Genomic DNA, 23557 nt, shown 5'->3' with positions numbered 1-23557 from the left:
GGTGTCCCACCAGCCCTGAGATGCCTGCGCCAAAGGCCCCCGGCCCAGCAGAGGAGACAGGCAATGGATGGGCTGGGAACTGAGACCCCGGGGGGGGGGGGCGGGGGAGGTGAGGGGATGAAACCAGGGTCACGCTGGGAGTCAGTGTCAGAGCCGAGGCCAATGCCGTGAGCCAGGAGCTAGCCAAGCAGCAGGCCACGGCACGGCATGGACAGCGCCACCTGCCTGGCTGCCCCTATCCCTGGGGGTAGGAATGAGGCGCCCACGCTCCCACCCGGGCCATGGCTGTAGCCAGCAGGCTGCCGGCCCCTCCCTGGGCTCTGCCCATGGCAGCCGGGGCCTGTTTCTAGGCAGCCGCAGCACCAGGATGCAACAGGCTTAACCACTTTGCAGCCACTTCCTCCTGGGCTGCGTGGGGGGGGCTCCGCGGGCTGTGAATCAGAGCCGCTTCCGGAGTCGGCCTGCAGCCCGCTCGCTCCGCCAGGCCCCAGCACAGGTGGGCCCACGGGCAAGAGCCGGGTGGGAAGAAGGAGGCGCGACCACAGCTGAGTGGGGCGGGGGGGGGGCCTTGGCCGCTCCTGGGCATTAACAAGGCTCCAGTGTCCTGCCCACTGGCTGGCCAGCCCTTGGAAAGCGGAACAGGCCGTGCCGAAGCCGTGCTGTGAATGCCACGGCAGGTGTCTGCCCTCCCCCTCCAACCCAGCCCCCGGTCACAGACGGCCCCTCGGGTGACCGCCACTCGCCTTCCCGCTCTCTTGGGCTCCTCACCGCCCGGTCCTGCCCCCAATAAGCAGCACAGACACTGAACCTCTTCAGGCCCAAGCAGAGAGCAGTTTAGTGCCCAGCTTCCCAGGATACCCCTCCCCAAATGGGGTCGAACCCCAAAGAATTAGGAAGCCCCTTTTCCAATGAAAGGGGGAAGGTGCACAGTGGTTGTGCCTCCAGGTAACAATTATTTACACTGGGGCTGTGTCTACATTGGCGAGATAAAACATGCTGCCTGCCTACCCTGGCGCGGCGTTCTTGTGCAAGAGGCCAGTGTAGACAGGCAACATGAATTTCTTGCGCAAGAAAGCCTGATGGCTAAAATGGCCTTCAGAGCTTTCTTGCACAAGAGAGCGTCCACACTGGCACGGATGCTCTTGTGCAAAAGCACATCTCTTGTGCAAAGGCACATGCCAGTGTAGACGCTCTCTTGCACAAATACTTGCATGCAAGAACTCTTGCGTTAAAGAGTATTCGCGCACGGTCGTGCCAGTGTAGACACAGCCTGGGGTGTGACAGAAAAGAAGAATGACGCATTAAGTGGGAGCAGCAGGATTTAACTAGTAATAAGTGAGAACAGGCAGAGCAAAGTCGGTTATAAATCAAAGAAGCACCAACACTTGGCTAATTCTCCACTGAAACCTGGGTACAAACTCACCCTGAACCCTCTTTTCCAGCTGCCCCTCCAAACCAACCCTGGGATCTTCTGCTCCTTCCTCCAGGTGCAGCCCAGCCCAAAGACCTAGGCCTCTCCTTTCCTGTTCTTTTTGTTAAGGAGTTGAGGCCCCTCCCTACCAACCCCTGCTCAGACTTAAGGACAAAAGATTGTTTAACGGTGGCTCATCTAGAAGTTGCAGGTAACACCCTCCATGTCTCCCATACACACACTGGAAACTCGCCAAGTATTCCCCACTCCCTGAGTCTATTTCTACACACACAAATGATACATACCACAGAGTAAGATCAACAGAACCTGCGGATCATGACATGAAGATCCGTGGGTTACACAAAATCATTTGCTCAAAGTACCTTTGAGTTAAGTCAATTCATGTCCATAAGTCCATTTCAAAAAGCATGGGGGGGAGGGGTCCGTCACACTGAGCACTCCCCATCTGCCTTGTGCAGCTCCTACCAGTCTTCCCTGGGAGCCGGGCACTCGGGCAGCCCCCAAAAGAGATTCGATTGTTGCCCAGCTGAATAGCAGAGTCGGCAGCCTGCGAGTCTCTGGGTGGTTGGCATCTGCTCACGCCGTGGTGCACAGAACAAAATTTATTCCACACGTGGTGGAAAAGTCAGAGCGACCCTTGGCTCCCATCCAGGTGCACGGGGGTTGTCTGAGCCGTTCTCACCTTGGCTGTCCCATCCCGGCTCCAATCTCCTTCCGGGCCCTGTTCTCTCTTCCAGACAGATGTGGCCGTGGGTGGACACCCCCCTGGAAAAGGCCTTGGCCACCTTGGGCTGCACCTTCCACAAGTCCTGGAAGGCGACAAGCTCCCCCTGAGCCAGAGGGGCCTGTGAACAAGCTGAGGCTGGGGGAGGGGAGAGCTTCTGAGATGTGCTGCTGGGGGGCAGTAGCTGGGAGCAATCTGACCTTTGGTGCCCCCTCGTGCCCCCCCCCCCGGATCCCCCTGCTGAGCTGCTGGGTTTTCACTCACAAAGTGCAAAGAAAGGATGGGGAGTTTGGGGGGGATGGGCATTTTCAGAGCTGCCCCCCAGCCTGTGGGTCAGGTGGGTCGTGTGCTGCCAGCCGTGACGTGTCCCCGCCCCTGGCCCCGCAGCACCCGCCGTGCTCCTGCGCCAGCTTGCTGGAAAGCAGGAGAAACAGCCCCAGGCCGGGCCCATGCCAGCCCGCTGCGCCCATCCCCCTGGCTTCTCTCCCCCTTCCCTGCAGCGGCTGGAAGGCGGCATCGAGCAGCCGGGCCAAGAACAGCGCCCAGGAACTCGACTCCCAGGAGCGCTCCGTGTCCCTCTCCGCCCTGTGCACGGCCTGCGGCCACCTCTTCCAGGGGCGCGGGGAGCTGGCGCTGCGGGCGGGGTCCCATCCACAGCTCTGCCCAGGCCGCGGCGCTCGGTTCCCCGCCTGCCACGGCCGCCCAGGCTGGAGCGCGCGGGGCCACGGGGCCGCTTTGCTCTGCGCCTCCCCGGCCCAGCCAGCCCCCCACGCCGGCTGCCCCTGGGCGAGGCGGGGCTCTCGGGGCAGCCCCTGGCGCACGGCCCTCGCAGCCTGGGCCTCGCCCACCTTCCAGGCTCCCTGCTGGCTGGGCCAAGCTCTGGGCCAGGGGGTCCCGGCACCTGCCCGCCCCCCCCCGGCCCTGCTCGGCTGGGGGAGGGGGCAGGACACTGCAGCAAGGGGCAGGCTGCGCTGGGCACATTTGGGGCTGTGGCAGGAGTGGGCGGAGCTATCGGTAGATGGGGCGGGGCCTCCCCACGCGACACCCAGCCCCCTGACCCGGGCAGGGGGCAGGCTCCGGGCCGCTATATAAGGGGCAGCCCGCGGGCAGACCCGTCACCGCAGCTCCGCGCCTTCTTCATACCTGCAGCGCCCTTCGTTGTCTGGTGAGTCCGGTCCGCTCTCTGCCCGGGGGCGCGGGATGAGCCCCCGCACCGCGCAGCGGAGCCCGTCTGGCCCCAAGGGCGCTGCTGCTCCGGCTCTGGCTCCAGCTCCGAGTCCATCCCCTGGAGGTCGGGGCGCCGCAGGTCCCGGAGCTCCCCCTCGCCCCGGGCTGGGCGCCCGCCTCTGTGCCCGCAGCTTGCCCGGTCCCTGCGCACACACTGCGCGCCCCGCGTAGCCCCGGCCGGGCTCCAGCTCGGCGGCGCCCCTCTAGACCCGATTCCGGAATCTGCGCGGGATCTGCGCCCTTCCAGCCTGGGGCGCTGCGCGGGATCTGCTGGGTCACTTGCAGCCGCGTCACTGCCGCAGGCTCGGGTTTCTCGGCAGACCGGGCGGCCCCTTGTGGAAAGGAGGCGGGGGGGGGGGGACGCTGGGCCCCGCCCGCCCCACACCTGGCGCAAAACCGAGCGCCCGAAGAGGCTGGGGGCGGGGTGAAGAGGGCAGCGGGCGGTTTGGGGAGAACCTGGCCAGACGCCTCCCCCGACGCCCCAGTGCCTCGGCCGTGTGACCCGAGACAGCCCCTTCCCGGCAGTCCCTGCCCCAGGCCCCCAGCGCCCCCCGGACGGGCTCAGCCCCTCTCCCTCGCGCTGCTGGGGGCTCCAGGGCTACGTCGCCGGGGCCTCGGGGGGCCATGGGGAGGGGCAGGCGGAAGCCCCAGGTGCCGCGGGGCGCTGGCTCGGTGCCGAGGGAACCCTGCACCTCAGCGAGCTCGGAGCCCCCAACCGGCCCGCTCCTGGGGCTTTGCCCGCCCACCTTCCCATGATTTCAAATAGGCCCAGGCGGGTCTGGGGGCAGCTTTGCTCGTCCAGCTCCCCGCGGCTCGGGGCCCTGGCCTCCCCGCTGACCGGTCTCCCCTCGCTGCCCCAGATCTCCCCAGCCGCACCCGCGGCCATGGCATCTCTGGACCAGAGCATCGGGGGCCTGATTTCTGTCTTCCACAAGTACTCGGGGAAGGAAGGGAACAAGAACACGCTGAGCAAGGGCGAGCTGAAGGAGCTGATCCAGAAGGAGCTGTGCCTTGGGCCGGTGAGTGGGGCTGGAGATGGCGGGGGGAGTCCCTGAGGGAGGAGCTGGCCATGGGGGGGGGGAGGGGGCTGGGGGCAGAGGGGTGACCATTGGGTTGGGGGGAGGGACTCCTAGCAAAGGGCCTGGCTGCTCCCCGGGGCTGGCAGCTGGTTCTGGGCAGGCCGGTTCCTTTGCCCGAGCCAGGGAGGGCCAGGCTGGGGTGGGTGCTGCGTGGACAGGGAGCCCTGCCCTGGGAGTGCGGGCGGGGAGGGGCCGGCGTGTGAGGTGTCCGAGCCGGGCCCAGAACCTGCGTTCCCAGCCCCACTCCCGCCCAACGCTGGAGAGCTGGGCAGCCTGGTCCCTGCAGCCTGGGCCCCAGCCCCTTCTCGCTGCCCCGTCTGCCTCGCTCTGGCAGAATCTCTCCCAAGGGGGCCCTGGCCTGGGGGTGGATCTGGAGGGTGGGCAGGTGGCTGGAGCAATCCCCAGCTGGCTGAGGGCCCCGTGGGAGCAGGAACCTGCCCCCAGACTCGGGGTGCTACGGGCTTGGCGCTCTGCTCCGGGCTCCCCTGTGCTCTGGGCTCCGCTTTGCTCAACAACCCAGAGCAGAAACGCCAGGGACCAGTCACTGTGAGTCGCAGGCTGGAAAGGCCCCCAGAGGGTCTGGGATGGGGGTGGGGAACCTGCGGCCTGGGCCCACATGCTGCCCCCGGCTTGCCTGGAGCCAGCCCCTGAGGCTCAGGAGAGGGGAACGTGGGGAGCATCTGTCAGTCGGGGGCACCTCAGCGAGGGGTCTTAATGTTTCTCACTTGAGTGTGGCCCCCCCGGCTCAGCGGCTCCTGACCCAAAGAGGTTCCCAGCGCCCGGTCTAGGCCGGGCTGTTCTAGGGCACAGGCCCAGCCCCCCACGCTACGGCCCCACCAGTCAGGTGCCAGGTTTAACCCCTGGGTCCCAGAGCGTCCCCTGCCGGTGCTGAGCGGTGTCTGCTTGGCTCTGCCTCTAGAAGCTGAAGGAGGCGGAAATCCAGAAGCTCATGGCGGATCTGGACCATAACAAGGACCAGGAAGTCGATTTCCAGGAGTACGTCACGTTCCTGGCAGTACTGGCCACGATTTACCACGAGGATTTGGCACATTAAGAAGTGGCGGGGAGGATGCTGCCGGCCCAGCGGGGACGTGCCCACGGGTCGCCCTGTAGCCAATAAACCTTTGTATCGTTGCTGCTGCGCCTGGCTCGGTGCTTGGCAAAGCGCCGTGAACTGTGCCGGGCTGCAGGGGTGTTGTGAGCTGGGCCAAACAATCAATGTCCCCCGAATCCCCCCCATGAGCCTGAGCGCTCCGGCCATGCTCCGCCTCCAGTAGCGGCTGTCACTCCCCGCAGCCGGCGCTAGAGGTTCTGGGGCGTTGGCACCGGCCTGGCACAGAGCCCTGCACATAGCTCTCCCCAGGCGGCTGCTTTGCCATCGCCCACCTGGCCTGCTCTCCAGCTGGGGCAGCCCCACACCGGCTCCTGAGTAGGGACACGGTGGTGCCATGGCAGTGGGGGGCCCAGGAAAGGCTGCTGGGTCCCTCCTTGGTGGCTCTGAATGGCTCTGGAGCCGCGCTGGCTCCGTTCCGGGGACCCTGGCTCCCTGGGGACTCGCGCCCTCCCAGCCGGCTCCAGGGGAAGCTGCTCTCCCGCGTTTCCCTGCTCCTAGGGGGAAAGTTGGTGGCGGAGTCCCCAGGGGGATTCCTGGGCTGCCCCCGCTGTTTCCCTGAGCCCGGCTGGGCCGTGGCCCCTGCTGCAGGGCTGGGGGCACGTAAGGTGGGGGGTGCGGTGGCATTGCCTGCCCCACCCGGGCACTGGCTCCACTCGGCCCTGCCCTGGTGTGTGTTGGGGGAGGGGTGTGGCCACTGAGCCCTGCCCCCTAAGCTGGAGTCTCACCCACCCCCAGCAGCCCTCAGAGCCCTGCCCCCCAGGCCTGTGTTCTGGTTCCAGGGGAAAGGTGTCACCTGCCTCAGGCAGTATTTTGGGGGGGAGGGGAGTCACATCCCCACCCTGCACTTCCAGCCTTCGGGGTCAGCCCGGGCCCCTGCTCCACCCGGCACTCGGCTGGCCTGGGCCACAAATACCCTCCAGGTGAGCCTGGGCAAAGCGCCCCACCTGCAGCCACTGGCGCCCCCTGGAGGCCGAGAGGCAGGAGCAGGAACTCAGACCCCACCTGCTGAGAAATGTCCATTTCAGCCTGGCCTCGGGGCCAGTGGCACCTGCCAGTAGCCCTTTGGGGGGGGGGGGTCAGCGAGCTCCCCCAGTGTGTCCAGTGGCTCGCCTGGGCGGGGGGGGGGGGGGGGTCGGACACGGGGACGGTGCTGAGCAGCCGATAGTTCCCGCGGAACCGGATCGGCCCGTCCCTGGGAGCGGCACCGCAGGAGAGGCCCGGGCCGGAGGAGGGTTGGCTCACCCCTAGCACCAGCATGGCCTGGGCCTCTCTCTCCAGGCCCTGGGCCGCCTGCCCCGTGGCTCTGAGCGGGGAGCAGCGCACGGAGGTGGGGGCCGTCTCTGCCCAGTGGGCAGCCAGGCTGGGGAGACCGGGTCTGTCAGAACCGCGCTGGTGGGAGCGCAGCGCCGCCCGGATCTCTGCCTGCCGGGCCGGGGGGCTGGTCCGAGAGGGGGACAGTCCAGCAAAGAGTCAGCCCCAGTCCCAGGGAACAGACCCACCGGGAGGGGGGGAGGGGCGTTTCCCTGCCCCTCCCAGCACCAGCACACGGCCAGCACCCACCTCCCCCTGCCCCAGGGTGACTCCGTTACTGGGAGCTGGCTCCGCTGTGCATTGGGGGGAGCAGCTGGTGCTGCCCGGGGAGGCTGGGGACTGGCCCTGCACCGAGGAGGCGTCTTTGTGCTTGTTTGCGGCTCAGTCGCTGGCAGCCGCTCCAGCCCCTTCCCCAGCCCCGGTCTGAGCAGGGCCCTCCAGGTTCTGGCAAGAGCAAACCTGCAGGTGGCACATGGCAGCCTTGGGCCTCCCCGGCCTCCTTCAGCACTGGGCCCGCCTGGGTCGGAGCCACCTGCCCGAGGGGGGAGCGGGAAGCAGACGGGTTATAAGCAGAGCCCCGGCTTAGCCACAGGGCCTAGGGGTAGAGGTGATGGGCAGTGGGACGCCGTGGGGTGCTGCTCCCACAAGAGCAGGAGGAGCTGTGCTGGGAGGGGGAACAGGACAAGAGCTGTAGGGAATTGTGGGTTGCTGTCACGGAGCGTGTTAAAGTCAACAAGGGAATGATGGGCATGTGACACGGGTGCAGCGGGAGACACGTGAAGAGCATCCCTGTGACACGTCAAACGTCCTCAGTGCAGAGCTGTGTCCCGGCCCGGGGCATCCGAACGCGGCCCAAGAAAGCCGGGGGTACCATTGGGGGCAGAGGCTCACTGGGGCTGTGCCTGGCCAGGCCCTGCCCCAGACGGCCTGTGTCACCCGGGGCGAGTCACGCGGGTTCCAGTGCTCAAAGGAGTTAAGATCTAGCACCAAGGGGATCTTAAAAGTTCTCAAAACCTGATCTCCCGGACTTGGAGAAAGTTCAGAGACGGGAACACCAGTGACGAGGCGTTTGAACGGTGCCATGTGAGGAGAGTTGAATGGGACGGGGACTTCTCAGCTTGGAAAAGGGGAGACGAAGGGGGACAGGAGAGAGAGCTTGAAAATCATGACGGGTGTGGAAAAAGTGAATAAGGGAAGATTATTGACTGGTTCCCATAACACAAGAATTAGGGGTCACCGAATGAAATGAATAGGCAGCAGGTTTACAACAAACAAACCCCAAACAAACAAACAAAAACAAAAGGAAGTTTTTCTTCACTCAGCGCACAGGCAACCTGTGGAACTCCCTGCCAGAGGATGTGCTGAAGACTAGGACTTTAAAAAAGAGCTAGATAGATTCATGGAGGTTGGGCCCATCAATGGTTATTAGCTTGGATGGGTAGGAACGGTGCCCCCCTCTGTTTGTCTGCAAATGTGTGACGGGAGGGATCACGTGCGTATTGCCTGTTGTTCTCCCTCCTTCCAGGGCACCTGGCATTGGCCACTGTCGGCAGAGAGGACAATTCTATAGCGCCTGGGCAGCCCCTGTCTGTGGGGAGGGAGGGTCTGAGCTCTCGGACTGGGCTCCAACCGGATCTGAGCCTGCCCACCTGGCTCCTAATACCCCCTAAGTGCAGAGCTGCAGTGGGGAAGGGCCTGGACGGTGCTAGCCGGGCCTGAGCTGAGCAGCTGCCAGCCTGCTAAAAAACCTACTGGGGGGCGGGGAGCCTAGCCCATGGCATTAACCTGTGAGCGTTTGCTTGCCGGTTGAGCAGTGACTCTGCCACGTCCCTAGTTCGACCCCAGCGCCAGCCGCCCAGCTCCAGGGCTGTGAAATGGGGACAAGGGGACTCGCCCCCCAGGGGGGTGGAAGCAGAGAGGGACACAGACCCGAGGTGCTGGGCCATGCTGGGGGGGGGGGAGGGGTGTGTTTCTCGGGGGGGGGCTTTCCACCCCCCACTGCAGCGCTCCCCAGGGGTTATAGAACCGGCCACTGGTCCCGTATTGCGGGCGCGGCGCCCCCTGCTGGCCAGGCTGGGCCAGCGCCGCCTGTGAGGGGCTGGCAGGTGAGTGCGGCAGGTGGGCAGCAGGGGGCGCTCAGGCGGGGGAGCAGGACACGGAGTCTCTCACGGGGGGGGCTGTGTGTGACAGAGGGGGCGGGGGTCGCCCCTCCCCACGTGCACCCCAAAGCGGGGGGGGGGGTTCTGCCAGCCGGTTCAGCGCCAGTCCCCGGCAGCCCCTCCCACAATGACCCCAGGAGCAGCCCTGATCCGCAGAGCCCCCCCCCCCCGATCCGTGACCCTCCCCCCAAGCCACAGTGCCGGGGCTCGGGCCGGGAGCGGAGGGCTGCGCCCCGAGGGGCTCTCGGGCAGGGGCAGCGCTGTCCCCGGGAGAGCCCCCAGCCCCTCTGCTCTCAGAGGGGTGTCACCCCATGCAGGTGTCTCGGTGGGGACGCCCGAGCCTTTGGTGCCTGAACCCCAGCGCCCCCCAGCGCCCCCCGGGCTTGCCTCCTCCTCCCCCCTCCAGCTGCAGCCTGGCGCCCCCGCCCCGCCCCGCCCTCCGCTCAAGCCCCCCCCCATGAGCAGGAGCTGGGGGCAGAAGGGCTGAGACTGGCACCCCCGCGGGGCTGAAAGCTGGAGCCAAGGGATCGACCGGGATCCCTGGGGCTCCCCAGGCTGCATCAGCCCCTGGCACAGCCCCTGGCTCCCCCTGCCTGTCCCAGGGTACCCCTGCCCCCACACAGCCCCTGGCTCCCCCTGCCTGCCCCAGGGTACCCCTGCCCCCACACGGCCCCTGGCTCCCCCTGCCTGCCCCAGGGTACCCCTGCCCCCACACGGCCCCTGGCTCCCCCTGCCTGTCCCAGGGTACCCCTGCCCCCACACGGCCCCTGGCTCCCCCTGCCTGTCCCAGGGTACTCCTGCCCCCACACAGCCCCTGGCTCCCCCTGCCTGCCCCAGGGTACCCCTTCCTGCGCACGGCCCCTGGCTTCCCCTGCCTGCCCCAGGGTACCCCTTCCTGCGCACGGTCCCTGGCTACCCCATGCCGGCCCCGTGGGCTGTGCCTCTGCCCACACATGGCCCCTGGCCACTCCCCTTTCTGCACCCTGGCTACACCCGCCCTGCATGCTCCGTGTGCCCTGGCGTTCTGTTTGCTTGGTGTTGAACTTGCTTGAATATGAGTCATTTCCCAGGTGCCTGTATTGAGCTGGGGGATATGGCCACCCAAACTGTCCTGCCCAGCAGAACACCAGCGCGGGGCTGGCCAGCATGTGGAAAGCGGAAGGTGCTGAGCGGAAGCCGAGCTCTGAATGCCTGGGCAGGTATCCGCCCTCCCCCTCTGACCCAGCACCCAGCTGTCCGGGCACTGCCCGTCTGCCTTGCGCAGCTCCTTCCAGTCTTCCCGGGAAGCCGGGCGCTTGGGCAGCCCCCAAAAGAGATTCCAATGGCATCCATGTGATAGCAGAGCCCACAGCTGGCAGCCTGTGTTTCTATGGGTGGTGCACATCTACTCATGCCTTGGTGCACAGAACAATATTTATTCCACACATGGTAGAAAAGTCAGAGGACCCTTGGCTCCCAGCCAGGTCTCACCTTTGCTGTCCCATGAGCCTCGGGTCTCTAGTCTCTGGCCGGGCCCGGGGAGCAGCCCCTTCCGGGCCCTGTTCTCTTCCAGACAGATGTGGCCGTGCGCCATAGACACCCCCGTGGAACAGGCCTTGGCCACCTTGGTCTGCACCTTCCACAAGTACTCAGGCCGGGAAGGCGACCAGTCCCCCCGAGCTCGGGAGCGCGGAGCGTAAGAACGGCCGGGCTTGGAGACAACCCGCCGGCCTCCCGCTGCCCGTCTCGGAGGGACACCACACCTTGCTGGGATCCTGGCCGCTGAAGGCCTGGATCACGTGGCGCTAATTGTACCGGTTCCGTCGGTTCCGCCGGCTGGGCATCGCCTCGGTTGCAGTGCGGGGAGAACATCCAGGCGGGTTCCAGTGTTGTTGCTCCATGTCTGTGAACGACAATTTACACCCACTCGCGCCCACACAAACAACATCTCCATCGGGCGAGCACAGCACAGCAGAGCAGCCAGCCCGGGTCGGAGCAAGGCCCCTCCGGCCCAGGGCCCTGGCTGCCCACCGTGGCCACTGCCAGGGGCCCCAGAGGGAGGGAACCAAACAGGGATCCCTCCCCCATCGCCCATTCCAGCCCTGGCAGACAGCGGGAGGCTCCCCCGCCCTGCCAGCCTGGCTAACTGCCACGGGTGGGTCTCACCTGCACGACAGTCCGGAGCTCATTGCCAACCCTGGCAGCGTCCTGGCCTCCCCAGCCTGCCCTGGCATCAGACTTTCAGCAGAGAAAGAGCCAGGCCGCTTGGGAATGCGCACGCTTGGCTGAAGGGCATTTACTCAGAGCACGCTCGCCTAGCAGTCAGCCGGCGCCCTGGCAGCCAAGAAGGCTGACGGCATGTGGGGGAGCGTTGCCAGCAGATCTAGAGCAGAGATTATTCCCCTTTATTCAGCAATAGTGAGGCCACATCTGGAGTGTTGCATCCAGTTCTGGGCCCCCCATTACACAAAGGATGTGGCCGCATTGGAGAGGGTCCAGCGGAGGCAACCGAATGATTGGGGGGCTGGAGCACATGACCTACGAGGAGAGGCTGAGAGATTTGGGTCTGTTCAGTCTGCAGAGGAGAAGAGTGAGGGGGGATTTGAGAGCAGCCTGCAACTCCCTGAAGGGGGGTTCCAGAGGCTGGAGAGAGGCTGTTCTCAGTGGGGGCAGGTGGCAGAACAGGAGCAATGGGGCTGAAGTTGCAGTGGGGGGGTCTAGGTTGGACTTTTGGAAAAACTATTTCCCTAGGCGGGTGGGGAAGCCCTGGGCTGGGTTCCCTAGGGAGGGGGGGGACTCTCCATCCCTAGAGGTATTTACGTTCTGGCTTGACAAAGCCCTGGCCGGGATGATTGAGTTGGGTTGGTCCTGCCTTGGGCAGGGGGCTGGACTCGATGACTCCTGAGGCCTCTGCCCGGCCTGTGGTTCTAGGAGTCTGTGATGGCGTTTTAGGGGCCTGTAAAGCTGGAACTGTGGGAATCTCAGCAGGCACTTTCCCGCGGTAGCTCTCGTCCGACCCACACTCTGTGACGAGGCCGGCGGGCCCAGGCGAGCATCAGCATCCGCCCCTGCCGCGATCAGACCAATACAAGCGCCCGCTGCTCCCCATGCCGGGGCACCTTTCCTCGCGTCGGCCTCTGCTCCGAGGAGCCCAGGAACGGCCATCCCGGGCCCGTCCCTCGAGGCCACCGCCTGGCTCTGCCAGGGCCCGTCCCACGGCTTCGGGGCAAGGCCACTTGCTTCCCCCCGCGCCTGGCAGGCAGAGGGGGCACGGTCCGCGTTTGGAGCAGAGTGGCGGGAGCATGGCTCCGCCTCCCTTCCGCGGGTGGCGGTGACTCGGGGGCCGGGCCGGTCACATGCCGGGCCTGGCTTCGCAGACCGGAGTGGGGCCCGTGTGCGGGGCCGGGTTCCATTTCTCCCAGAGGGCGGGAGACAGACCGTGGCAAAGCGGGGAACCGGGCATGTTCCGAAACCAGCGCGAATGCTGGTTCGGTCCGGTGACTGGGAACGGGCCCTGCCCTGTTCTCATGGAAATGGGGCTTCGGCTTTTAGCTCGCCAGGGCCTGATGAGCAATCACACCCCATGACGGGGCGGGTGGGGCTGCAGGTGCCCGCAGGGGCGGGTCCGGCGGTTTTGTGTTCCTCACTGGTACACAGCGACTTGTTTCCTCCTGTGCCGCGGCGCTCGTGCCATGGGAATTGGGGCAGACAGGCTGGGCTGCGGGAAAGGGGGGGCCAGGCTGCAGGGGATTAAGGGGAGTAGTGGGCAAGGGGAGACTGTCAGAGAACTTAGTCTGACCTGTAGGACACTGGTCAGAAGAACGGCCAGACTGCGTCAGACCAAGGGTCCATCCCACCCAGGGTCCTGTCTGCCCACAGCAGCCACTGCCAGGTGCCACGGAGGGAGTGAAAAGAACCGGGAACCATCCAGTGACCCCTCCCCTGCTGCCCATCCCCAGCCTCTGGCAGACCTACCCACCCTGGCTAATAGCCATGGATGGACAGAATCTCCATGAATCTAGCTAGCTCTTTTTTGAACCTTGCTAAAGTCTTGGCCTTCACAACCTCTTCTGGCGAGGAGTTCCACAGGTTGGCTGTGCGCTGTGTGATGAAATGCCTCCTTTTGTTTCTTTGAAGTCTGCAACCTATTAATTTCATTTGGTTACGCCTAGTTCTTACATTATGGGAGCAAGTAAATAATTATCCAGTCGTGATTTTATAGACTTATCATATCCTCCCTCAGTCTCCTCTTTTCCAAGCAGAAAAGTCCCAGTTTTATGAATCTCTTCTCTAATGGCAGCCGCTCCAAACCCCTAAGCATTTTTGTTGCCTTTTCCTGAACTTTTTCCAGTGCCAACATATCTTTTTGGAGATGAGGCAACCACACCTGTACCCTGTACTCAAGATGTGGCCGTGCCTTGGATGCATAGAGAGGCAATAAGATCGTGTCTGTCTTATTCTCTAGCCCTTTTTTAGTAATTCTGAACATTGTTTGCTTTTTTGACGGCCGCCGCTCACTGCAGGATGTTTCCAGAGAACTCTCCACGATGACTCCAAGATCTCTCTCTTACAGCTAATTTAGTCCCGTCATTTTATATGTATTGTTGGGATCACGTCTCCCAATATTTATCAACATTCAAATTCATCTGCCATGTTGTTGCCCAATCACTTAGTTTGGTGCGATTCTTTGAAGCTCTTCGCAGTCTGCTTTGCTCTTAACTGTCTGGAGCAGTTTGGGATCATCTGCAAATGTTGCCACCTCCCTGTTTCCCCCTTTCTCTAGGTCATTTAGGAAAAGGTTGAATACGACTGGTCTCAGGACAGACCCTGGGGGGACCCCATTAATTACCTCTCTCCAGTTTGAAAACTGACCATTTATTCCTACCCTTTGTTTCCCGTCTTTTAACCCGTTCTCAGTCCATGAAAGGACCTTCCCTCTCATCCCAGGACAACTAACTTTGCTTAAGAGCCTTTGGTGAGGGACTTTATCAAAGGTTTTCTGGAAATCTAAGTAACCTCCATCCACTGGCTCCCCCTTGGCCATGTTCTGTGTGGAATCTCCAACACCAGAAATAGTTAAGAGCAGGTTGGACAGATGCCTGTCAGGGATGATCTAGATGGGTTCCCAAATTGAGGGGCGTGCCCCCCTGGGGGCATGAAGAAATTCCAGGGGGGGCGTGAGGTGATCCAGCCCCCCCATCAGGTTTTGCTGCCCCGTCAGTTCCTTTTTTTTTTGCTCAAGTTTTGGTGCTATTTTGGGCGGAGGGTGGGGGTGGGGGATTCAGGAATCAAAAGGGGGCGTGATGCCGAAAAGTTTGGGAACCTCTTGCTTGGTCCTGCCGTGAGGGCAGGGACTGGACTCCATGCTCCCTGCCAGGTCTAGTGTTTTCTCTCTGCACTCTGCTCTGAGGTGAGTGCCCGGCCCAGGTGGGGGTAGCTGGACCCCCGTTATTGCTGAGGGGTCCCAAAGGATTTCAGTCTCTCTCTATTCTCCCCTAGGGTGTCGGTCGCTGTCAGGATCCGGGGGACGGCCCGTAACGGCCCCTCCCGCTGCATCCCCCCCCGAGGGCAGGGACTCGCTCTCCTGAGTCGCTATGGGACAGTGGATCTTTGGGTCATTTTCCTTTCCTGTGCGGTGCTCCCTGCCCCCAAGGCCTGTCCGTCCCAGGCAGTGCGGGCCCCGCTCTGGGACTCAGGGCAGCGCCCAGGTGCTTCTCTGCCTCCCTGGGCACCTGCCCGCCTTGCCCATGGCGCGTTTGATCCCCACCCTTGGCCCTGCCGGCTGGGAACAGGGCGGGGGCCAGCCACAGCGGCAGTGGCAGAAGTGGGCGGGGCTACGGGGTTGCAGGGCGGGGCTCCGGGCCGCTATATAAGGGCAGCCCGCGGACGGCGCTGTCACCGCAGCCCCGCGCCTCCTTCGCACCTGCAGCTGGTTCGCGTGCGGCGGGTGAGTCCGGATGAGCCCGGCCCCCAAGGGCGCTGCAGCGCCGCGGGGCGGGCCGAGTCCGTCCCCTGGAGCTCGGGGCGCCCGCAAGTCCGGGCTGGGCGCCCCCGCGGCTTGCCCGGTCCCTGCGCACAAGTTGCGCGCTCCGCGCAGCCCCGGCCCGTCTGCCAAGGCGCAAGCGCCTCAGAGTGGGGTGGGGGGGCAGCTCCGTGGGGCCGGGGCTCTGTGGGCGGGGCCGGGGGGCTGCAGGCGGTTCCGCCAGATGCGGGGCTTGTGGGGAGGTGGCCACAGACACGCCCTCCCCCCCCCGTGTGCTGGTTACAGACTCTGCCAACATCCCCTCCCGCTGCCCCAGGCCCCCAGCGCCCTCCGGTCGCCTCAGCTCCTCTCCCTCCCTCTGCTGGGGGCCAGGGCTACGCCCCCTGCACCCTGGGGTGCCATGGGGAGGGGCCGGCGGATGCCCACGTGCCATGGGGCGCTCGTGGGGGGCTGGCACAGAGCTCAGGGGAAGCCTGCACCCCAGGGAGCTGGGGGAGCCACCCACTGGCCCCGCTCCTTGGGCGCTTCCCGTGTGTCCGGGCCGGTCCCTTCCCCAGGCGGGTCTGGGGGCGGCTTTGCTCGTCCAGCTCCTGCCGTTCCCTTTCCGGGCGGCTCCTCGGGGCCCTGGCCTCCCCGCTGACCCGTCTCCCCTCGCTGCCCCAGCTCTCCCCAGCCCGGAGCATGGCGCTGACCCCTCTTGACCAGGCGCTCTGGTGCATGGTTCTCACTTACTACAAGTATGCGAAAAAGGAAGGGGACAAGAAGACGCTGAGCAAGGGCGAGCTGAAGGAGCTGATCCAGAAGGAGCTGACCATTGGGGCGGTGAGTGGGGCTGGAGATGGGGGGCGGTGGAATGTCTCCCCCCCCCCCCAGGAGTTAGCTGAGTTGGGCTGAGGGAGAATCTAGCCACCCCCTGAGGGCGTCAGCCACTTTGGCCACCCCTGGGGCTAGCAGCTGGCTCTGCTGGAGGTAGGTTTGTTTGCCTTACATTAGTGCAGGGGTGGGGGGACCTTTTCTGGGTCATGGGCCACTGACCCATGGGGAGAAGCAAAAAACCCCCCACTGATAAAAAAACATAAAGCAGCAGAAAGACTCTTCTCCCCCCCCCCCCCCCGCCCCTGAGCTTGGGGGCCCCGGCTAGTAGATCTTGTGCTCCAGGCCAGCAGTGGGGGGCTGGAGTGCTAATATGGGCTCCCCAATTCTGAGGGGGGCCCCTTTAGCCTTGGGGGGCTAGATCCAAGCAAGCTGGGGCCCTCCTGTGGTCCTGAGGTTCCCTGTCTTAGTGCATGGAGGGCCTGGTCAGATATGGGGCCCTGTTGTGCTGGGCGCTGCACAAACAAGAGCCCTGCCCCGAAGAGAGTGAGCGAGGGTGAGCGTGAGCTGCACAAGCTGTCCAGGCTGGCCCCAGCCCCTCTCCTGCTTGTGCCGGAGAGCCGAGCAGCCCGGTTCCTGCAGCCTGGGTCCCAAGCCCCCTCTCGCTCTGCCTGTCTCACGTAAGGGTGCCCTGGTGCGGCTGTAGATCCCGCGCAGTCGGCTCCTGCGCTACCCGTGCGGCAGACAAGGGGGGTGGGCGGGTGGCTCCGACAATCCCCAGCTGATCCAGGGCCCCCTGGGAGCAGGGACCTGCCCCCGGACTTGGGGAGCCGTGGCCTGGCGGGTGCAGGGTGCTCTGCACGGGGCTCCCATGTGCGCGGGGTGTTGGGACGTCCTCATGCTTTGCACGACAAATCGACCCCGTGGAGAAACTCCAGGGGCCCCCAGTCACCGTGGGAGAGTCGCCGGCCGGAAAGGTCCCCAGAGGGTCTAGGCTGAGCCGTTCTGTCCAGCCCCACTCGCTGCAGCCCCACCACCAAACCGCCTCCCATAGCAACCATGGTGGGCTGGGAAAGGAGGTGCCTGGGAGACGTTACATCTGGCCCCCATGTCCCTCTTGGGCCCCAAGCCTCCCCTCCCAGGGTACCCAGCAGTGTCTGTGCTTTGCTCTGCCTCTAGAAACTGCCGGAGGAGAAAATCACGGAGCTCACGGAGGATCTGGACAAGAACAAGGACGAGATAATCAGCTTCCCGGAGTTCTCCTCTTTGCTAGGGGCGCTCTGCATGGCTTACAATGAGGCGCTTCAGGGGGCTGCTCCCCCATGCGGCACTCCGGACGAGGACGGTGGGGGCCCTGCAGGCCCCGGCCACTAATGGCTTAAACTCCCCCGAGTCTCAGATTCCCTGGACCCGCCCCAATGCCAGCACCCCTTGGAGAAGCCAGGCAGGTGCACTTGGGAATTTCTTCCTGTCGGGGTCCCCCAAGCTCCTTGACCCTCCCTCAGCAGAGAGCTGGAAAATAAACGGTGCCTCCTGCTAGCAGACCCCTCCGACTCAGGCACATGCTCCCCGAGTCTCCCAGGAGTCAGACCAGAGCCTTGAGAAGGGGAGTTTATTAAGAACACAAAGGCGCCGTTCTTGGTTGCTAAGTGTTACAGCGTAATTGGAAAAGGCAGATTAAAGCACATTGGTGTCCCTGGGATTCAGTCTAAAAGTTACAGTGTGTGGGGAAGGGGAGCACATGGCTCAGCCCCGAGGAGGTCACAAAACCCCAAATAAAAGAAATGAATCGCATCTCGTCTAACTGCACATTCCCTGTTCTACTCACATCTGCTGTTCTAAGGCTCAGTCCTTGCTAGGCGGGGCAGCGCCCCACCCTCCAGACCTGGCTCAGCCTGTCTCCCAGCTCTTGTTCCCACACAAGACTGCAGTATGGAGATCGCTGCTCCCATTCGAGTCTCACACTCTCCTCCCATTGGCTCCCTGCGGTCTCTGGGGGTAACACTGAGAGGCACTGTAGTTCACTGAGTGGCTGGGCTCCCGGGGGGCCTGGGTCGAACAGGGCGAAATCCACTGTGTGGGAAGGGCCAGCAGGCCTGGGCAGAAAGTCAGAAGTGGGGGAGGATCTCTAGGGAGAGGCGACTGTCCCAGATTTCACCAGGAGGCGTGTCTGTATCTGAGGTGTCAAGGCAGGCAGAGTGTTGCTTTGTCCATACTCTGCAACAACGATTGGGGGTTCGGAACGGCTGCTGTATGAAGAGAGATTAACAAGACTGGGACTTTTCAGCTTGGAAAAGAGCAGACTAGGGGGGGGGGGTGGGTGGTATGATCGAGGCCTATACCATGACTGATTTGGAGAAAATAAATAAGGAAAAGTTATTTACTTGTTCCCATAACACAAGAACTTAGGGCTCACCAAATGAAAGCAGGTAGCAGGTTTAAAACAAACCAAAGGACGTTTTTCTTCATGCAGCACCCAGTCAACCTGTGGAACTCCTTGCCAGAGGATGTTGTGAAGTCCAAAACTATGAACAGGGTTCAAACAGAGCTGGATAAATTCATGGCGGTTTGGTCCATCAATGGTTGTTAGTGAGGATGGGCAGGAATATGGTCCCTGGCCTCTGTCAGGTGATGGGAGGGATCCCGTGAGGATTCCTCTGGGGCATCAGGCAGTGGCTGCTGTGGGCAGAGGGGACCCTGGGCTGGATGGATCCTAACCCTGACCCAGCCTGGAGGCTCTTCCCGTCTCAGGTGGCTCCCGGCCACAGTCTCCTGGGGGAGGCTAGAACCAGGGGGTGCTCCCAGGAGTGGCCGGGGGCGGGGCCCAGCCTTGCGCCCAGGCGGCGAACCGAAGCTGTTTAGCTGGGCCGCCTGTGGGGCCCGTCCTGTGGCTCCTTGGTGCTGCCCCTGCCCCACGGCATGCTGCCACGGCAGGACTCAGCCCCACGCCTGGGGCCTTGTCAGCGCGGGGTGGGTCAGGGAGAGCCACGCGCTGGAGCCCTGCAGCCCGAGGAAATGCAACTAGACTCCCAGGGCAAGAAAAGACAATGGGGATATGGGGCCCTGCACCCCTTGGCTGGGGGCGGTGCGCGCGTGGGGCGAGGCCCACCTGGGCAGGCATGGGGGTCACTCTAGCTCCGCCCCACACTGCCGGGCCCATTAAGCAAAGTGCCTTGTTGCTCTGTGGAGCGGAGCCGGTGGTGGGCCCGTGGCGGATGTCACCCGTGCAGAAGGGGGTTCCCTAGCGCGCAGCTTCCTGTCACGTCAGCGCCCAGTTCCTACAGCGGTTGGAGCTCGCTTGCTTGGCAGCTCAGCGGTCGGGTCCCCGGCGGCAGGACGTGCCGGCCGGGGTCCCAACAGGCCATCAGCGAGGACGAGCATTCAGCTGCAGGCGCTCGGTCCTGGGGGTCGCCACGGCCGACTCCGAGAGGCCCCCTCGGACCGCGCATCAGGAGGGAGCCTGGCCGGGTTTATTGTCGGCTGACTCCCAGCAACAGTCGTCAGTAGACTCCACCCAGCCCCGACACACAGCTACACCCTGACGACAGCCCGACGCACCGAGAGGTCCCGCCACCCCGAGGCCGGACACAGAGGTACGCACATCGCTCCTGCCATTGTCGGTGGCCACCCTCTGATGCTACCCGCGCACCGCCCCTGACCCTGCGTCGTGTGGTTCCATCGGACCAGCTCTATCCAGCCTGCTGGCAGTTTAGACCCTCTCCCGGACCTGGGGCGGTACCGGTGGGGAGGGTTGCCAGATGGTTGAAACAAAAAATACTGAAACACGCCCCCCTGCCAAAAAAAAACCAAACACCCCACCGGGGAAAAACGTCTGTTGAAGGGGAAAAAAAAAGGACTCCAAGGACTTATTAAGCCAAAAAAACCCCCAAAACATTAAAATAAACCAGCATTAAAAGAGCATGTCCCCTTTAAGAGTGAGTGCAGGGATAGGAACAGGGGAGCTGTGAGCACTAAGACCCAGGGGAAGCCTTGCTTCCTCTAGGTCTTTTGACCAGCAGCCTTTCCGTGCTGGCAGCCTTGGGGAAGCAGGTAAGCATGGGGGCTGGGGCTGGGGGTGTTGAGAGCCGGGAGGAGGCTGGGCGCTAAGTGTTCGGAGGGTTGCCAGGTGTCCGGCATTTTCGCCTCCTGGCTGGGGAAAAATTCAAAAAATAGCGGACAGCTCAGGACAGCTCAGGTGTCCCGGATTCTCTGAATTGTTTTTCCAGGCAGGAGGCGAAAATACCGGACTGTCCGGGTGACTACGGGACACCTGGCAGCCCTGCGGGTGGGACCAGGGTCCTTCTTAACGAGCTGGGGCCCCGTCCTTCTGAAGCGCTGCCAACCTGGCCCCGTGCCGATTGCTGTCTGACACCTGGGCCGTGGGGGTTGGCCTGCGCTGGCCCTTTAAGGGCAAACCCAGGGGAGGCAGCTCTGCTAAGGAGGCCCAGCTGGGGGCTCTCCTGCAGCCGAGGGGGCTGCCTGTTGCCCTGGAGAGAGCAGAGCCGGGCTGGGGGGGCTCTGGCCAGGCAAGCCCCCCGGCTGCAGAGCCTGAAGCAAGGCCCGAGGCTGCTGGGGCTGCAGAGGCAGCCGTGGTGGGCAGGGCAGCAGACCCCCCGCTTTGCCAGCGCTGAGTGGCCGTTCCAGGCTGCAGTTTGCCCGAGGCAGGGGCGAGGCGGAGACGGGCCGTGGGTCCCTGCGGCTAGGGGGGCCCAGGGGAGCTGGGTGTTCCCGGGGGCTGAGCAGGGGGCCCTGGGGAGGGGAGGACCCCGGAGCACAAGCAGGACAAACCCCCCCCAGAGGGGGCGCAGAGCCAGGAGCAGGCCCGGCCGGAGGGCGGATCCAGGAGAGGACGCCGAGGCCAAAGAGAGACACAGGGGGCCACCCCAAGGCTGGCGAGTGAAAGGATTGCGGCTCCTGAGGAACCGGCCCCGACCCGCAGCCGCTCTGCGGCCGGGCCCGCGGTGAGCCGCGTCTCTGCCCGTGCTCGCCGCCCCGGCGCCCTGCGGCACGGCCCGTACGTGTGGCGGCGGCGGCCTTTGCGGGCGGCGGGGGCAGAAGCGGTGGAGGGGGGTCCTGGCTCAGCAGCCTTAGGGAAGGCGGGCTGGTTGCTGGCGGGGCGGGGGGAGATGCCCCTCCCCTCACTAACAGAGGCAACGCTAAGACGTTGGGTTTGACGTGATATTTTATTTAAAAATGAACCCTGGCCAACAAGGCCCAGTTGGGGCCAAGCCCCCATCCGGCTGCAGCATCGTAACACTCCCCCCCAAAAGCACATCTGAGCCTCCCCTACACTGAGCCCCCCCACACTCCTGCACCCCCACGTCCCCAGTCTTCTGCCTCAGCTCTCCTGCGCCGTCCGCACACTGCAAGTCTGTGTCCTGTGCCCGCCCTGCTCCCCGCCTCCCTGCCCTGAGCCCCTCATGCGCCCAGCCCAAACTCCTGCCCCCTCCCAGCCACAAGCCTGCGGCTCGAAGCTGTTCCCCAGGAGGCCTGCGGCTCTCCGCCGCTTCCATGGGGCAGCCCGCGTCTCGTGTGGGTCGCCCGACCCTTCTCTGCCCTCAGCCTCGCACCCCGCTTCCTGCTCGCTCTCCCGCCGCCTTGTCAGGGGTCCACACCCACCAGGCCCCTTCCCACACCCCCGAACTGGACCTGCCTCGAAACCCCACGCATCTGCCTGAGGACGTGTCCAACGGGTTCCTGCCGCGCTCCCCGGCCTCCGCGCCCGGTGCGTCTAACGGACGGGCCAAACGACACGAGACCCTCACATGGAATTTCAGAGTTTCCCGTTCCTACTGTGGCAGAGAGAGGCTGGAAAACGTGACCCGAGGGCCCCAGAAAGCTCCCAGCCCACAGAGCCGCCCTCCAAGGAATTATTTTTAATAATCTCATTATGTTTAAGCCAGTGGAACATTGTGAGTGCCTGAGGCAGAAAGTGAAACGGTCGTCCATCCTCCTCCCCCGCCCGGCTGGTCTTCTTTCTTTCTTTCTTTCTTTCTTTCTTTCTTTCTTTCTTTCTTTCTTTCTTTCTTTCTTTCTTTCAGAGACGAGGGGGCTTTGCCCCTGCCGGCAGGGCACCACGGTGGGGGTCAGACCGTCTGGCCCCTGTGGGAAGCAGGCAGAGCTATTGCAGCCCACGGACGCTGGCGGGTGGCGTGTGAAGAGGAGAACCGATCTGCCCCCCCGGGCCGGGGGCTGAAGGACGGGGATGAGCGGAGCTCTGTGCCCACTGGGCTGGAGGCCGGGCTAGTGGGTTGTGAGCCGTGGTGTGTTTGTGGGACAGGCCACGAGAGGGCAGCAAAGCTCTGGCAGGCGTGCGTTGGCATTCACCAGGGCTCTGTGTGTGTGTTCACCAGGGCTGTGTGTGTGGGTGCAAATTCACACGCTCTTGTGCACGTGGCCCTGTGGGGGAACCGCTCTTTCGCACCAGCTGGCATCCGGACTTGGGATGGCGTATCCGTCAGAACCTGCCGTCTCCAGAGGGGACGCCTGGCTCTGGGGAGCCAAATGTAAGGGGACTGTGGGAGTTTTTGGTTCACCAGCTCCCAGTATCAAAAGGGGAAGGGTCCATGAGAAATCAGGGCCCGGAGACTGACAGACCCCAGAGACAATGGAAAGCAGCCAACACTCCAGCTCAGCCTGATTGACAGGTTGGACAGGCCAGTGAGGAAAGGGAGAGGCCAGGCCCCGTCCTCCCTGTGAGCTGGGATTGTTCTGGGTCTCTCTGAGCAAGGGGAGAGCTGAGAGACAGCTAAGAGGAACAAGCCGTGCTGAGGGGCAGTCCTGCAGCGACAGAGCCAGGCACACACAGCCCAAGGAGTGCAAGCTGTGCCGAGGGGCAGTCCTGCAGCGACAGAGCCAGGCACACACAGCCCAAGGAGTGCAAGCTGTGCCGAGGGGCAGTCCTGCAGCGACAGAGCCAGGCACACACAGCCCAAGGAGTGCAAGCTGTGCCAAGGGGCAGTCCTGCAGCGACAGAGCCAGACACACACGGCCCAAGGAGTGCAAGCTGTGCTGAGGGGCAGTCCTGCAGCGACAGAGCCAGACACACACGGCCCAAGGAGTGCAAGCTGTGCCGAGGGGCAGTCCTGCAGTGACAGAGCCAGGCACACACAGCCCAAGGAGTGCAAGCTGTGCTGAGGGGCAGTCCTGCAGTGACAGAGCCAGGCACACACAGCCCAAGGAGTGCAAGCTGTGCTGAGGGGCAGTCCTGCAGTGACAGAGCCAGGCACACACAGCCCAAGGAGTGCAAGCTGTGCTGAGGGGCAGTCCTGCAGTGACAGAGCCAGGCACACACAGCCCAAGGAGCGCAGACCCTGTGCTGAGCAGCAGACTGGCAGTGCTCAGAGCCAAAAGGGACAGAGAAGCAACGCAAGGAGCTGGAGACTGGCAAAGCAGCACAGCCTGCAGCTGGGTGTGGTGAGCAGCTGGGACCAGCAAAGGGCAGGGAGAGGCTCTGGGCGGGGAGATCTCACCAGCCAAGAGGCCCAGCAGGCCAGACTGGAAGAGGGGTCTGGCCACTTAGAGCATGAGGCTGTGTGGTCACTGCCAGAGCAAGCGTGTCCAGCCTGTAGCCCCCCCCCCCGCAGCACATCCAGGGCCTCTAAGGGGCCTCTAAGGAAGAGACTGGACTGTCCTTACACTCTGCAGGCTGCTGGTTTGATGTCCCCGTGCTGCAGAGCAGGGCTGTGTGTTCTCATTGAACCAGTCTCATTGTTTCTTATTCTTTTCTCTTTAAT

At 63.8% G+C, this 23557-nt stretch overlaps 2 protein-coding genes across 2 annotated transcripts; both read left to right on the top strand.

Annotated features, from left to right (window-relative positions):
• The first annotated feature begins 3181 nt into the window (after positions 1 to 3181).
• On the top strand, positions 3182 to 5596 carry LOC142819613 (protein S100-A6-like). Its single transcript, XM_075907842.1, has 3 exons — positions 3182 to 3321; positions 4244 to 4402; positions 5382 to 5596. The coding sequence occupies exons 2-3, from the start codon at positions 4268 to 4270 to the stop codon at positions 5514 to 5516; spliced, it is 270 nt and encodes an 89-aa protein (XP_075763957.1). The 5' UTR covers positions 3182 to 3321; positions 4244 to 4267; the 3' UTR covers positions 5517 to 5596.
• Positions 5597 to 14831: 9235 nt separating this feature from the next.
• Positions 14832 to 17615, top strand: LOC102454638 (protein S100-A6-like). Its single transcript, XM_075907478.2, has 3 exons — positions 14832 to 14972; positions 15672 to 15830; positions 17001 to 17615. Exons 2-3 carry the CDS (start codon positions 15690 to 15692, stop codon positions 17193 to 17195), a joined length of 336 nt encoding a protein of 111 aa, XP_075763593.2. The 5' UTR covers positions 14832 to 14972; positions 15672 to 15689; the 3' UTR covers positions 17196 to 17615.
• Positions 17616 to 23557: the final 5942 nt, after the last annotated feature.

The sequence above is a fragment of the Pelodiscus sinensis genome, chromosome 22, assembly GCF_052426305.1.
Source record: "Pelodiscus sinensis isolate ZL-2025 chromosome 22, ASM5242630v1, whole genome shotgun sequence".
In the NCBI taxonomy this organism is placed as follows: domain Eukaryota; kingdom Metazoa; phylum Chordata; order Testudines; family Trionychidae; genus Pelodiscus; species Pelodiscus sinensis.
This window is presented reverse-complemented; position numbering and strand designations above follow the sequence as displayed.

Bases quoted from the DNA above. Each gene is read 5' to 3' on its own strand.
- LOC142819613 (XM_075907842.1), top strand. From the start codon at position 4,268: ATGGCATCTCTGGACCAGAGCATCGGGGGCCTGATTTCTGTCTTCCAC. The intron at 4,403-5,381 runs GTGAGTGGGGCT...CTCTGCCTCTAG, and splicing joins AGGAGCTGTGCCTTGGGCCG to AAGCTGAAGGAGGCGGAAAT.
- LOC102454638 (XM_075907478.2), top strand. From the start codon at position 15,690: ATGGCGCTGACCCCTCTTGACCAGGCGCTCTGGTGCATGGTTCTCACT. The intron at 15,831-17,000 runs GTGAGTGGGGCT...CTCTGCCTCTAG, and splicing joins AGGAGCTGACCATTGGGGCG to AAACTGCCGGAGGAGAAAAT.